Source organism: Chinchilla lanigera, unplaced genomic scaffold, assembly GCF_000276665.1.
Source record: "Chinchilla lanigera isolate Chin_1 unplaced genomic scaffold, ChiLan1.0 scaffold00083, whole genome shotgun sequence".
In the NCBI taxonomy this organism is placed as follows: Eukaryota; Metazoa; Chordata; class Mammalia; order Rodentia; family Chinchillidae; genus Chinchilla; species Chinchilla lanigera.
This window is the reverse complement of record NW_004955484.1, coordinates 8,995,856-9,010,764: the sequence shown is the minus strand read 5'-3', so window position 1 is coordinate 9,010,764 and position 14,909 is coordinate 8,995,856. Positions and strand designations below refer to the sequence as shown.

The following is a 14,909-nucleotide window of genomic DNA, read 5'->3' as shown; positions in this document are numbered from 1 at the left end:
GCTCTCTGCAGTTCTTCCAGTCCAGGCCAAGTGGATCCCGGCTGCAGGAGGGGCAGTGCCTAGGTGCCTGGGTGATTTCTGAGTGCCAGGATCAAGCACAGCTCTCGGTCAGATGCTGTAGTCAGATGGTCTTTACCAGGCTCCTGGATCCCATCACTTACAACCCAGGGGAGGTGAGTAACTCTGCCCCTGTGCCTGTTTTCGGAGCTGAATAATGAGCCTATTAATAGTACCTTACTAGAGTGGTTTGGAGATTAAATAATATGCTTTAAATGCTTACCCTACGGACCCAGAATGCCGTAAGTACACTCCAGCACTAACCCTTATTTTATCTTCACTCGGACAAGGCAATGAAACAGGACAGTGCAGGAAAACAGGCCTGGCGACCTCTGTAAGGGCTGCCAAGAGGGACAGGAAGCTCTCCCTGGGCTTTTCTGGCCAGGGGCTCACAGGAAGTGGGAGGAAGGCTGGAGAAAAGAACAGAGTTTGTCCAGGCTTCACGATCCAGCAGCTGGCAAAGGAAACAAAGGGTCAGATGTGTCCTTTCTCAACACCCCACCCACCCACCTCTGCCTGAGGTGGCTAAGAGCTGTCCCTGTCTGCCTGGGTCAGGTGGTACCAGTCCAACTTGTGCCAAAGGGCAGTGAGTCCTTCATCCTCAAACTCGTCCCCTCTGGAGGGCCCTCCTGGAGCCACACCATGTTCTCAGGAAGAGAACCCTCCTGAACTCGAGCCCCGGAGACCCCAGGTGGCAGGCCCAGCAGCACCCCTCAAGGAACCCTGTGTCCTGTCCTCTGAGGAAACATTTCTTTGGAGGATTCCTGGGGCTCAGCTATGAAGGAACAAGCCGGAGATGAGGGGCAGGCAGTATCGGATCTACCACAGACTCAGAGCTGCTGTGCAGTTTTGAGGAAAGATAACTATCTACAGCAATAAACAAGCCTTTCTACTAAAAAAAACGGATCACCAAACAAAAAACACACACCAGGAAGTCATATTTTCTCATTTATAGTGACATTCATCAGATGTTCTATGGCTCCCCTTATCTCCTCTCCGCCAAGTCAGAGGCCCTCTGCCCTAAGTCAACAGCCTGAGCTCACTGAATACAGAAACCCTCCTCTGTGCAGGTCGGCCTGGTGCGGTCAGATGGGAGAGCAGGTGAGGTCCCTGAGGGATGACTTGTTGCCTCACCGTTCCTGAGATGCCCCAGTGCCCAAGGAGGGCATGGACATAACAAGGCTTCTTGTCATTTCTCCTAGACCTCAGCCCAGGGGGCTCTTTTCTAGGCTTTTTCATCCTGTCAGACCACAGATCAGGTTGAGGAGCCCAAGCTGGGTTTTACTGGTCCCACTCATGAGCAGAGCCATGAAGAGGCGTGGCAGCAGATCTGCCCTGTACACAACGCTAGTCTAGGCTGTGGCAGTAGGCGTGTCGCTGTCCTGCAAGTCTGAGGAGTAAATGAGCAGACGCAAGGGAGATTGCCCTGGGCCACCTTCAATCTTCTCTCAGCCCTAGTCCAAGCGGATTTACTAAATGAATGACACTGTGTCTACTATCGCCAGCTGTACCTCCATCATTGTTCCCTCCCTGATCCCTGTGCCCTGTGGCAGGGAGCCCAACTGCAGGCTCATAGGTTATTCCGCTGAAGTGCCTCACACAGGTTCTGGTTGGCATCAGGCTCCTCCGTCAGAACCTCCACAGTCTCCCACTCCCCGGACCGGCTTGACTTTTTGATGGCATCCACCACACTCTGCATGTAGAGCCCATCCTCGAATGAGGCAGCCATAGAAACAGGGGTGCGGTCCCAGGTGCGGCGGTCCCCTTGCCCCTGGAAGGACTGGCGCAAGGCCTGTACCATGTAGACCATGCCCTTCAGGTAGAGCAGTGGGACATCCTGTGGCCCCTGTTCGGGCAGCCCTGCGCCCATGGCCAGTGAGTCCCTCACTAGCAGCTCCTCTTGTGTGGCAGAGTTCTTTTGCCCATAGAGGTCAGCTCCCCGAGCGACAAGGCGCCCCGTGGAGCCCACCACCATGACCTCATGCACAAAGGCGCCTGGCATGTTGAAGTTAAGTGTCACTGTGCTGCATACTCCTCCGCCCATGAGCATTTGGAAGAAACAGAAGTCATCGCTAGTGACATGCCGGATGCCACGGATGGCAGCATTCTGTCTCACAAAGGTCTTCAGCAGCCCGTGCACCTTCTCGGCTTTCCGGCCAGTCAGGTGGGTCAACAGGTCCACAATGTAGGTGCCCATGGTGTGCAGGCCCCCGCCGCCCATGAGTTCGTCACAGATCCAGCCATAGCTGGGGCTGAGCAGGCTGCCTGAGTAGATGCGGGCGTCACAGATCATCACTGCGCCAACATAATGCTCTGCAATCAGCTGTTTCATGCGCACGAAGGCAGGCAGGAAGCGTAGCACATTCCCCACCAGGCTCATCAGCTGCGGGTAGTAGCGGGAGGCTGTCACCATCCGGAAGGCGTCCACCGAGGTTGCTGCCTTCTCACAGACCACGTTCTTCCCAATGCCTGTGAGTAAGACATAAGGGAAATCTCAAAGTTCCAAGGGACTTACATGAGAGAACTTTGGGGGTGCCCTGAACCCAAGGCCTTCATACTGAGTTATATCCCCAGTCCTTTTGAAAATTTTTAAATTCTAGGATAAGGTCTTGCTAAAATGCCCAGGATGGGACTTGTGATCTTCCTGCCTCAGCCTTCCAGAGTGCTGGGGCTACAGGCATGTGCCACCAAGCTAAGTGGGAAAGATCTTATTTCTCCAAGCAGATGAACCCAGGAAAGCCTTCTTAGCTTAGACTGAAAACAGTCCCAGTGACTAGACTGGACAAAGAGGAGTAAGACCTCCCCTAACCCCATCCCCGGCCCAGTACTGGGGATGGAACTCAAGGTCTTTGCACTGAGCCAAATCCTGACCTTTTTTATTTTGTATTTTGAGACAGGGTCCTGCTAAATTGCCTCGGCTGGCCTTGAACTTGTGATCCTGCCTCAGCCTCCTGGGATTATGGTGCCAGGGTTTCAGAGAAGTAGGTTCTTTTCTTATGTAGTTCAAGCCTTCAACTCACTAGGTAGCCCAGGCTGGCTTCAAACTCACAGCAACCCTCCTGCCCCAGCCTCCCGAGCGCTCCACCAGGTGTGCACCACCATGCTTGGCTGAAGTGTTTCATTTTGTTTGTCTTCAGAGTTCTGAAGTCCTGGGTAGAGGCCAGGAAACAGGATCGGGGGATTACACAGAACCTCTAAGCAAGGGGGGAATTTGGATAGGTGACCAGGAGTATCACTCCCAAAGTCACTCAAGGCATGTGACTTGGGGCTCTTGATACTCCCCCTCCTTAGAGCATCCTCATCTGTTTCTCCAGCCAAAATTATTCACATCCTTTGTTTTTTTTTTTTTGAGACAGGGTATTGCTATGTAGTTCAAGCTGGCCTTAAACTCATTATGTGACCCAGGCTGGCCTCACACTCATGGTGATACTCCTGCCTCAGCCTCGTGAGTGCTAGGATTACACCCTTGCACCACCACACCCAGGTCCACTTTCAATTTCAGTAAATCCTAGCTTTCAAACTACATCCAGAAGCTAACCAGTTCTCAGTGCCACCTTCCTTGTCCAAGTCCCCACTGTTTTTTGCCTGGATTATTTAATGGTCACTTAACTGGTTCCCCAATTCAGCCTCCCTCAGTCTCCTTACAGCAGTTAGGGTGGTTTTGTTAAAACCTAACTTTTAATTTAAAACATGAATGTCCTCCAAAGGCCTGTGCTGCCAGCACAGCTCCCAGCCCTTGGTGAAAGTGGGAGGCGGCCCTTTAGGAGTTGGGGTCTAGTGGAAGGAAGTTAGGCACTGGGGATGCACCTCTGAACAGGGTATCAGGATCCCGGCCTCATCTCTGCTTTCCAGCTGCCGTGGGGTAAATAGTTTTGTTCTACCATGTGCTCCCCTCTTGATGTTGTGCCTCACACAGGCCCCAAAGCAACAAGTCAACCAACAGTGAGCTGAAACCTCTGAGACTGTCAAAGCCAAAATAAACTTTTACTCTTTCTAAGTTGTTTAAGTTAGGTATTTTGCTTCAGCAATGGAAAGCTTAACACAAAATCTAAACTGGATCAGATCACTCATACAAATCTTCCTTTACCTAAAATCTCCCAATGGCTTCTTATCTCATTTAGAATAAAAGCCCAAATCCTTGTTTTGTTTTTTGTCTTTTGTTTTTTTTTTTTTTTTTTTTGTACCAAGAATCGAACTTGGGACCTTGCACTTGCCAGGCAGGTGCCTGTACTGCTGAGCTATATCCCTGGCCTGTTTTTTGTCTTTTTGAGACAGGGTCTCGCTATGCAGTTCAGGCTGGCCTTAAGCTCACTTTGTAGCCCAGGCTGGCCTCGAACTTGCAACAATCCTCTTGCCTCAGCCTCCTGAGTGCTGGGATTACAGGCATGTGCCACCATGCAGGCTAGAAGCCCAAATCCTAACAGTGGTCTACTCATAAGACTTCGATCTATTATTATGTGGGAACTCCTCTAAAATTTGCTTTTTTATCTTTTTTGTCTACCACAGTCCCTCACCTGCTCATTATGGTCCCTCACCCCACTGAAGCAGATGGGGCTCCTGTGCAGGAGGGCCTCGTGGGTGGGGAGAGGCAGAGATCCTAGCACTGGAGGGTGGACAGACAGGGCTGGGGCTCATCGGGGACAGCACAGGCCTGCTCTGGACCAGCCAACCTCTGTTCACTGTTCTGGCTGAGGATCATCTTGAATAATGTGTGTACCCAGCCCCTCTCCCCCTGCCCCCCAGCCATCTGGGCTCTCTTTCTGCACTGCATATGCAATTCCTGGTTAGGGAGCAGCTCTAAGGCTGGGTGCCCCAGACCCAGGGCTGCCGAGCCCAGACTGTGCCTTCTCTAGCTGTGCACCTCTCATAACTCCTGCAGAGAGGGGCAGTGGCTGGGACAGAGTTATTTAGGATGATTCACCGCAGGTGCATCTTGTACAGATGGACTGAGATGGATTCTGTTCTCACAGGCTCAGCAAGGGAACTCATCTGACCATCTTGCAGCAGAAATAATGGTTACCAAGAACTATAAATCTTGCTATAAAAAAGAAGAAACTCTAGAAAATTGATGCCTCACATGATGGCTAGGCCTAGCACAGCTGACCACCCTGCCAAGTGCTGAACTTAAGTGTTGAAGCCAGAAATTTCTGTAGTCAAAAATTCCTCATTTCTAGAAATGTAAATTAAGTATTTTCTTTTTAGGAATACTGGGGGATGAGCCTGAGACCTTCACACTGAGCTACATTTCTAGCCCTTTGTTTTACTTTTTATTTTGAGGCAGGGGCAGGGTCTTGCTAAATTGCCACGGCTGGGATCAAACTTGTGATCTTCCTGCTTCAGCCTTCTAGAATGCCTGGATTACAGGTGTACTCCACTGCATCCAGCCTAATTTTTAGCTCAGGATGGGCTCAAACTTGCAATATTCCTGCCTCAACCTCCCTGAGTGCTGGAATTACAGGCAGGTAGCACCACACTTGACTGATCAAAAGTTATATACAAGTATGAAAATATCATACTTAAATTCAACTGTAAAATAAATAGGCACTAATAATAAAAAATAAAATGAGGGCTGGGGATGTTGCTCAGTGCAAAGGCCCTGGGTTCAATCCTCACTACCAAAACAAAAACAAAAATAAAAAAACTCACTTTACTGCTAAAGGACCTGCTGTTTTTGTGAACCTCTTTTGGCTCTGGGTTACTACTGTAAAATAAATTCTATCTAGTTTGCAGGGAAGAAAAGGCTGAGTCAACTGAGGCAGGGTACGTAAAGCGTCTGGTCTAGCACAGCACAGCTCTGTCAACAGTGCGTTTGTTTGTTTATTTATTTATTTAGGTTTTTCTCTGGTACCGGGAATCGAACTCACGACCTTGCGCTTGCCAGGCAGGTGTGTGCCGCTGAGCTAAATCCCCAGCCCCAACAGTGTGTTTATTACCATCATCATAGGGGAAGCTGAGCAGACATCACAAACAAAAGAGCATAGAGAGGCAGAGTGGTTCAGATTTTAAGACTCATGGAGAAGCTACATTCTTCATCCACATATTTTCTGTGTTCAGTACTTCAAAAAATTTGATTTTTGAAAAAGATGTTTAACAATCAGCACAAACAGGGTTTTCTTTTTATATGTGCTGTTCATGGAGCCTCTGACAGAGGCAAGCCCAGCCTAACCCTTCGATAGCTCACACTCCGCAGCATACACAGGAAATGGTTTGGTGCCTTTGGAAATCTTTCTTGCTCCTTTCAATTCCTACCCATTCCTACTACCCTGACCTTCAAGAAGTCCACAGAACATTTATCACTGTTCAGTCCAGGCCTGAACTCCCAGGAATACAAAGCACAGGAAGGAGGAGTGGCTGTGGATCAGCAGCCTATGTGGTCCCTGCATCCCAAAATCTCATGCTTTTCCCTAAATAACAGAAGCTGCCAGGTGCAGTGGTAAAGCCCGTAATCCCAGCACTCAGGAGGCTGAAGCAGGATTGCTGCAAGTGCTACATAGTGAGTTCAAGGCCTGCTGAACTACTAGCAAGACCCTGTCTCAAAAAAACCAAATCCAAACAAACAACAGAAACTTTACAAAAGATGCTGAGAAGACAACAAGGGGATGCTCAGCCTGGTGTCACCCACTCAGGGCAGGAAGGTGAGGAGCCCCTGACTGCTATCACTAATATACTGCCAATGCTCCTCTACATTTATGAGATTTCTAGATTAGGGACAGGAGAAATGCAATGCTGGGGAGAACTCTGCCATTTGGCTGTTGAACACATGTGGCTGAGCAGGGAGGTAACAAGGAAATGAGGTTTTTCGATACAAATCCCCATTGAGGGCTGCAGCTCTGGATGACCAGAAGCTTCCTGCTGTAACAAGTCACTGCTGGGGCTGGGAAGGACACTGCCGTATAATGCAGAGAGGCGAGTTGTGAGGAAAGAGATTTTTTAAGACAGCTAGGAGTTCGGTGGTGATTACATCAGGACAAGGAATTCCTGTTTCATGCCACAAAAGGACTGAGAAGGAATAGGGAGCTGATCTGCCTGAGCTTCTGAATACAAGATCCTTATTGTCTTATCAGTGCAGGAATCAAAGGCACACAGCAGTAAACCACCTCCTGCAGCCAGCTGCACAGGCTTTACCTTTAGGAAGACCTGAAATACACGTTTATAAGTTTATCTAGCTCTCCTGCCAAGAAAGGAGAGGTTAGAGATGCTGAAAACTGTCTTTTGCCTCCCAGGAATGGGAAACATGGTACCCAATGCTTTTTCTTCAGTGCTGGAGATGGAATGCAGGGCCTCCAGTATGCTAAGCACTTGAGTTACACCCCCAAACCCGAGTGCTTTTAGCTCAGGTTTTCTGAAGGATCAGGGCTCAAGCTGCAAACCTCCCTCTAGTTCAAGCTGTCTTGAACTTGGCCCAGAAGCTGCCCCAAGACAGGGTTCACAGGCTATACCCAGAACACCCTCATTTCCCTACATAGAGGCCTGGGACTAGATCATTTCACAATAGCAGCAGGGTGCAAAAGTCCAAGGAAAGCAATACTTTTATGTTTGACAAAACCCAGAGAACACTCCCCCCCCGCCTTTTTTTTTTAAAGGAAGAAGGCTTTGCTACTAGGAAAATAAGTTTGATTTGTTTTGTTTTAGGACAGGGTCTCACTATGTAGCTCAGGATGGCCTTGAACTCACGGCGATCTGCCTGCCTTTGCCTCCCGCTGGGATTATAAGCATGTGCCACCATGCCCAACCTTTCTGCCTTTTATAATATTTAGCATAGCACAGAACAATGTCAAAAGGATGCTGAATTAAATCAGCCCTTTATGTAACTGTGATATCCTTCTCACAGGTCTGGAAGAGCTGACCTAAAATAAGAACACTTTAATAGCTACAGAGCTAAGTAATTATGTCTTTTTTTCCCTAGCTCTAAAAAGACTACAGATCTAAAGTTAATATCCTTAATTAAAATAAAACACACACACACACACACACACAAAGACAGGAAGAGATACAGCCCTAGTAACAGGAATGAAAAAGAAGAGAAACAAAGACTCCTATGAGAGAAAGGAAAACATACTGTCTCCCATACATAGACTCATACAGGGGAACCTGAGAACACGCAGCTAGATGAAGTGCCACTGAGAGTCTTACGGGGTCTTTTAGGATACTGCCCGGGGACTTTTAAACGCATTGTATTACAACTGTCAATACAATACCTGTGTCTGTCCTGTTGTTCATCTGAAGAGTAACAACTACACACTTCCAGAGCTTTATAGGTAGAGAGGACGGTTTTTTATTTTTATTTTTTCCAAGAATGACATCTGACAACCCACAGGAAAGCATTTCACATCTGCGATAACTTGAAATGCTTAGTTGCACTTCTAGGGTACATTCAACTCGGTGAACGGTCATCTAATGAGTATCTAGAAGAGAATCCTGTTCTGTTTGGTTTTAAAAATGAACTTGGTCACACCTACTCTTCTGCTTGGGCCAACAGGAAAGCCAAGCCCTCCCTTGCAACGGGACCAGAGCGACATTCCTGAGCAGCACTTGAGGGGTAGCTGTATACCACCCTGGAAAGGCTGTGTGGGGCAGGAATTAATACCCCATTTCATGGGGGCCCACAGATGCTGAGAGGGCCTGAAAAGGGACCACAGGTAGGGCCTGATATCAAGGTCAATCTTTGTCAGTTTGAGACAGGGTTGCCCTATGCAGTTCAGGCTGGCCTTGAATTTACTTTGTAGCCCAGGTTGGCCTCAACTCATGGCAATCCTGCTGCCTCAGCCTCCTGAGTGCTGGGACTACATGTGTGCACCACCATGCCTGGCTTTCAAGATCAGTCTTGAAGCTCTGTCCAGCCTTTTTTTTTTTTGTACTTGGAATTGAACTCAGGACCTTCCACTTGCCAGGCAGGCGCTTGTGCCACTGAGCTATATCCCCGGCTTGATGCTCTGTCCCTAACAGTTCACCACACACACATAAGGCCTAAGGAGCCTCCCTAGGGCTGAAATCAAGCCAGAATCCTGACTAAAAAAGTGAAAATACACAAGGAGTGAACTTCATGATCATCATAAGCCCTATCAACTCCTTTGGAGCCAGAGTAGGTAGCACCTGAGTCAGGCTGAGGTGAAACAGGCTCTCCAGGCCCTTCCAAGTTGGCCCTGCAATCAGGTACCTGCAAAAATGGATCAAGGATCCTCATGTGCTCTCTACTCCTCCTTACAGCAGATACGTGGAGACAAGACTGACAGCCCTGTGGGACACAGGACCCCAGAAGTTCCTTGTCATTCCTAGTCCTTCCTATTTATATTAAGTGACTCAAAGTCTACTATTCTCCTGTACCAGGAACAAGAAACTAGCAAGCTTGTTGCCAAAGAACCTCAAAGTTTCTTTTTTCTCTTATAGCTTTGAAAGGGCCTCTGTGGAGACCCTAAAACTCAGGAACATGACTGACAGCCCTCACAGCTATGCCTGGACAGAGCTCTCCAACCAGTCTGATTCATGCCACAAGAGATGTAGGCGTCAAGTGATTAATTCCTCTTCAGTCAGCCCTCTGCTAAAGCATGGGTTTAGGTTTACCTAAAGTTCCATCTGAGAGCCACAATCTCTCTTCCCACGATCTGATGACCAGTAAATAGCTCCAATATCATACATCTTTAAAGAGAGTTCTCTGGAAAATATAAATCATCTATAATTTTTGACTAAAACTTATATGTTCCAAACTGACAAGAAGGAGTCAGGTTCTTGCTCACGTCAATGAACATTTATCCTTCTTAACCCATGGCCAGGAAGAGTGGTGGTCAGCTTCATGATACACCAGCTCCTTTACCTAGGGATCTCTGACTCTATCAGACACATTGGCTCCTCCTACTTTATATAAAACAATTATTTTTTCAATTATGTACTACTTGAATGGTTACTTCAGCCTTCTGTCATTTACCTTGTAATGTATTATTTCTAGTATCCTCAACTGGATTATAAAATCTGTGGGCAGAGAAGGCTCTGATCTAACCCAACTTTGAGTACCAAAAATGACATTAGGGCCATGCCTGTCACGTAAGAAGTATTAAAAAATAATTGCTGGATGAATGTTTATTGGCTCATTTTCATAATAAACTAGATTCTGATTTATATACAAGAAAAAAACTTGTCTAGAGTTGACAGGAAAGAGAAGCCCAACAGGAATTGTAGAGAAAGAGCTCAGCAGGCCATGCCCAGCTAGGGGGAGGGGATTACCAAATTTGGAACTTCCCAAGGGAGCGAAGATGTGAGCAGGCCATCCCACAGATCCTGTCGGAAAACCAGTAGTGTCACAGTCTTCCTGCTGTCTGACAATACAAGATTGCAGTTTGGGAGGAAGGGTGTGTGCTCCCTACAAGTCAAGGGCTGACAAAACATGGAAACAGTCACCTTGTTAGACAGCTGCCCCTCCTTCCTGTGATGTTGCGTGCCATTGTCAAGGTGTGGAAAAATAAACACATCAATCACAACCAACTTCCCAGTGCCCAGGGACTATTGACTTTTCAGAGGCAGATTTTTCACTGGTTGAAATGTAATCATCTCCAGCCTCTTGATGGACTATCTTTTAGAGGACTTCCTTAGTTTTTGCTCCAGGATTTAATGGAGGCAGAAAAGGCTGGGTCTTTTTCCCCTTAGTATTATAAGACCCTCCAACATTGCTGGTAGGTGGTGGTGCATCATGGACTACATAGTAAGTTCAAGGCCAGCCTGAACTACACAGAGAGAACTGAGTTACACAGCGAGATCCTGTCTCAAAAAAACGAAAACAAATCCCAAAACCAAAAAAAAAGGACCCTCCAACAGACATGGCCTTACAGCTCTGCTCTAGGGACAAGGAATGTCACAGAGTATCACTACCCAGAGATGCAGGGTTCAGGAGGAACCCTCAGACCCAGGAAAGAGGTGAGCCCTAGAGGTCTGCCCAGAAGTACGTACCGAGAGCTTTCACAGATATCTGCCGGGTGAGCGGAGGGGGGATGTTGATGCACACCAGGTCCACATCCTGGTGCAGCAAGACATCATCAGTGCGACTGGTGTAGAAGGTGATGTCCATCTCCTCGGCAAGCTGCTTTGCCTCCTCCTCCGTCTTCCCCCACAGGGCCTCTACAGTGAACCCTTCTGCTCTTAGCAGTGGGACCAAGACCCGGGCTGAGCTGCCAGTCCCAAACACGCCCACTCCCGGCAGCATCTTCATCCCAGCCTCTGCTCACCGCCTCATCTCCTCACAAGGGCCTCCAGCATAGAGCTTATCTTCCCACCATCCTGGTCAAGCATGGCTCCTAGAAAAGCAAGCAACACGCCACAGTTAACAGGGAAGGGCACACTCAGATGAGGCCATTTTATTAGCTTGTATTTGCAGGCAACAAGTTCTCTGCCCAAAAAGCACAAATGAATGCAGTGGTATCTTAGTTAAGGAAAGCTTTTATTTGTAAACAATTTGGCTCACAAACAGAAGCGTTTGGCAAAATTCTGTTTTTGCTTGCAAACTCTGCATCGGGTGACAAACACAACTGCAGCCATCTTCACCACACAAACACAAACATGACCATCTTTTCCAAACTCGCAGAACAACTTAAATCCATGAACTAAGGTATCACTGTACTGCTTCCAATGAAAAACTGCTAAATCTCAATGGAAACTGAAGGATAACAGTAACAGCCACCTCCTGCAAATCAGAGAAGGTGGGGAAATGAAAAGTGGTTAAAGGTACCAGGTGTGGTGATGCACACCTGTAATCCTAGCACTTTGGAGGCTGAGGCAGAAGGATCGTGATAACTTTGAAGCTGCCCTGAGGTATGCAGTGAGCTAAAGGCTGGCCTGGACTATATAGCAAGACCTTCTCTAAAAAAAGGTAGGTAAATTAGGGTTAAAATTCTTCTGCTACATTCTTTCCTAGTAACCCTGGGAGACTGAAGCACAAACAACATAAACCTTCATGGTTTTGTATTATATGGCAAAGAAAAGAATGGAAAGCAAAAAACAGTATACAAAGAAAAAGAAATTAATCCCAGCACTCAGGAGGCTGAAGTAGGAGGATCGCTACAAATTCAAGGCCAGCCTGGGGTTACATAGTGAGTTCAAGGCCAGCCTAAATGACATAGTGAGAACCTGTCTCAAAAAGCAAAACAAAAATAATACAAGATGATCTGAGCAACTACTTTGAAGATAACAATATGTGTTATAACAACTATTGTTAATTTCCTATCACCTTGTTTTGAAATTCTATATAATTTTTATTGCTTTGTTTTTGCCTTTATGTTTTTCTCTTCTTTTTAAAATAATAAAAAAAAATACAAGAAGAAGGAGAAAGAACAACACAGACTAAAAAGAGTCTTGTTCTTTTTTGGAGGGGGGCTTGCTAGTTAAGGCTGTTCTTGAACTATACAGCCCAGGTTGGCATTGAATTTGCAGTGATTCTGTCTCAGCTTCTTGAGTGCTGGGATTATAGGTCTGTGCCACCACATCAAGCTAAAGATACTTACTTTTTTGGGGTGAGGGGATCCTGGGAATTGAACTCAGGATCTTGCACTTTCCAGCCAGGCGCTTGTGCCACTCAGCTATATCCCCAGCCCATACTTACTTTTAATACTGACAAAAGTATGAAAAAACTGGAAAATATCCAGATGTCTGTTATAGTTGAGTCTAGAGGCTTGGCTAAGTCACTCCGCAGTTCTCCATCCTGGGGTGAGAAGGACACACCCTTAGCTCTGCAATGTTGTTCACTGTGTCAACTTGAGAAGTTTAACTAAGTGATGGAGCAGAGCAGGTCCTCACTCTGTATCATCCTGAGCCTGTGCAGGAGGAGGGCGGAGAGATGATGTGAGAGCTACACGCCCCCTGGGTGGGGGGAGCCTGTTTATAATATAAGGGAGGAAAACAGGCTTGTTCCCCTCCTTTTGTTCTTGCTGTTTTTGCTGTCTTCTGCCGCCTTGGACTGCTGCCCCTATGCCATGCCATCCTGGTTTGGAGCCAGCAGATTATGGCCTGAAACCTCCACAGAATGTGAGCTAAATAAACCTTTCCTTGTTTTTTGTTTTTGTACCGGGAATCGAATGCAGGACCTAGCGCTTGCCAGGCAGGCGCTTGTGCTGCTGAGCTGTATCCCCAGCACCCCCCCACCCCCGCCGCCTTTTTTTTGAGACGGATCTTGCTATGCAGTTGAGGCTGGCCTTGAACACACTTTGTAGCCCAGGCTGACCTCAAACTCACAGTAATCCTCCTGTCTCAGCCTCCTGAGTGCTGGGATTACAGGCGTGCACCACCACGCCTGGCTGCCTCTCTCTTTTTCTTAAACCTTTCCTTCCTTAAATTTTGGGCATTGGGTATTTTGTCTCAGCAACAAGAGAAAAGTAACCAAGACAATGCCCAATAAACGTAATGGGCTAGCATCAGACCACAGCAATATATGTGCACCCATGTTTAAAGCAGCACAATTTGTAAAAGCTAAATCTTGGAAACAACCAAAATGCTCGTCAACTGAGGAATGGATAAAAAAGATGTGGTCTTTTTATACAATGGAGTACTACCCAGCCATTAAAAAGGATAAACTTGAGACTTGAGACTATACTCAAGTGAAATAAATCACACTCACAACCTTAAGCATCATATTCAAAGCAAACAAAAACAAAACAAAACAAAAAAAGCATCATATTGTCTCCCCTGTAGAAGTAACTGAAAGAGTAAACAAGGTCCAAAATGTACAACAGATATTGTGAAATGGGAAGAAATTATTCAAAAGGAAAAAGGAACTAGGATAAGGGAAAGGGAAAGGAAGGAGGGGAAAAGAAAAAAAATACAAGATAGTTATACTATTAGTTTCTCTTAGTTCATTGAAAAGAAAGGTTTGCGCTAATATCATTTGGAGAATTTTTTATGCCCGTATCTTGTACTCTGAGTCACTACTTTAAAGGTAACAATACTCAGTGTATTAACTATTGTTAGTCTCCTCTTATTATTATTGTTGTTGTTATTATTATTATTATTTTTCCTTGGGGACCACTTTAATTAGTGAAGTCATGATCAAAAACCACAAAGATACAAGAGCTCATCACTAAATGGGCAGTGAGAAGGACACCTGTTCGTGACCTGAAACACAGAGGCAGACCTGCACCACGGTGACTAACCCCGGTCCCATCAGAGACACAAGCAGGGCAAGGCTGGACACTGACATGAGTTGCCAGGAAATGTTAACGAGTGGACAAACTTGCAAGTAAGAATCCTTGCATGATGAAGCCCAAGCGCATCAACTGCATGGCACAGTCCAGCAGACCTGCACGTCCTGGGTCTGGTGGAGGATGCAGTGGGGGGCCATGCAGGCGCTGGAGTCCAGCATCACATCCAGGGGTGCTCACGAGAAGACCTGTGAGGCTGCTACCCTTGTCGTGGCTCCAGTGCCTTTGCAGCACAAAGAAGGGGTTGGCCTGCTCTGGCACCCGCAGCGCGTGGGCCACCAGCACCTCCGCCAGCCTGAGCCACACTGCAGCACAGCACCGCGCTGTGCTGGGCCAATTCACCTGATATTTTGTTATGAAATTTTTACTTTTTTCCATCAAAAAAAAATGAGTTACATAATAAGGCTATCATGGCACTGAAAACCATGAGGCAGAAGACCTTTAAGGACCTAAAAGACATTCACCATTTACTCACTGGAAACAAGAAAACAAACACTATTTGAAGTATGTACACTTGGGGCAAAAAAGTGCAAAAGATATATACATGTGTTCAAGTGTACAAGGATCTCTATATACATAAACATATTACCACATTATAGTACAAGGACCAGAATACACTTTTCTTTCTTTCTTTCTTTCTTTCTTTCTTTCTTTCTTTCTTTCTTTCTTTCTTTCTTT

At 46.7% G+C, this 14,909-nt stretch overlaps 1 protein-coding gene across 2 annotated transcripts in view; it reads right to left on the bottom strand.

Annotated features, from left to right (window-relative positions):
* Positions 1-973: 973 nt before the first annotated feature.
* The window catches only part of Gfod2 (glucose-fructose oxidoreductase domain containing 2), a 46,495-nt gene continuing 32,559 nt past the window's right edge, over positions 974-14,909 (bottom strand). For both annotated transcript variants that reach the window (XM_013503954.1, XM_005403626.2), the window contains 2 exons: positions 10,996-11,339; positions 974-2,526 (listed from right to left, as the gene is read on the bottom strand). In XM_013503954.1, coding sequence (XP_013359408.1) covers positions 1,628-2,526; positions 10,996-11,254 — 1,158 coding nt within the window. In that variant the 5' untranslated portion in view covers positions 11,255-11,339 and the 3' untranslated portion in view covers positions 974-1,627. The remainder of the gene's footprint in view (positions 2,527-10,995; positions 11,340-14,909) is intronic.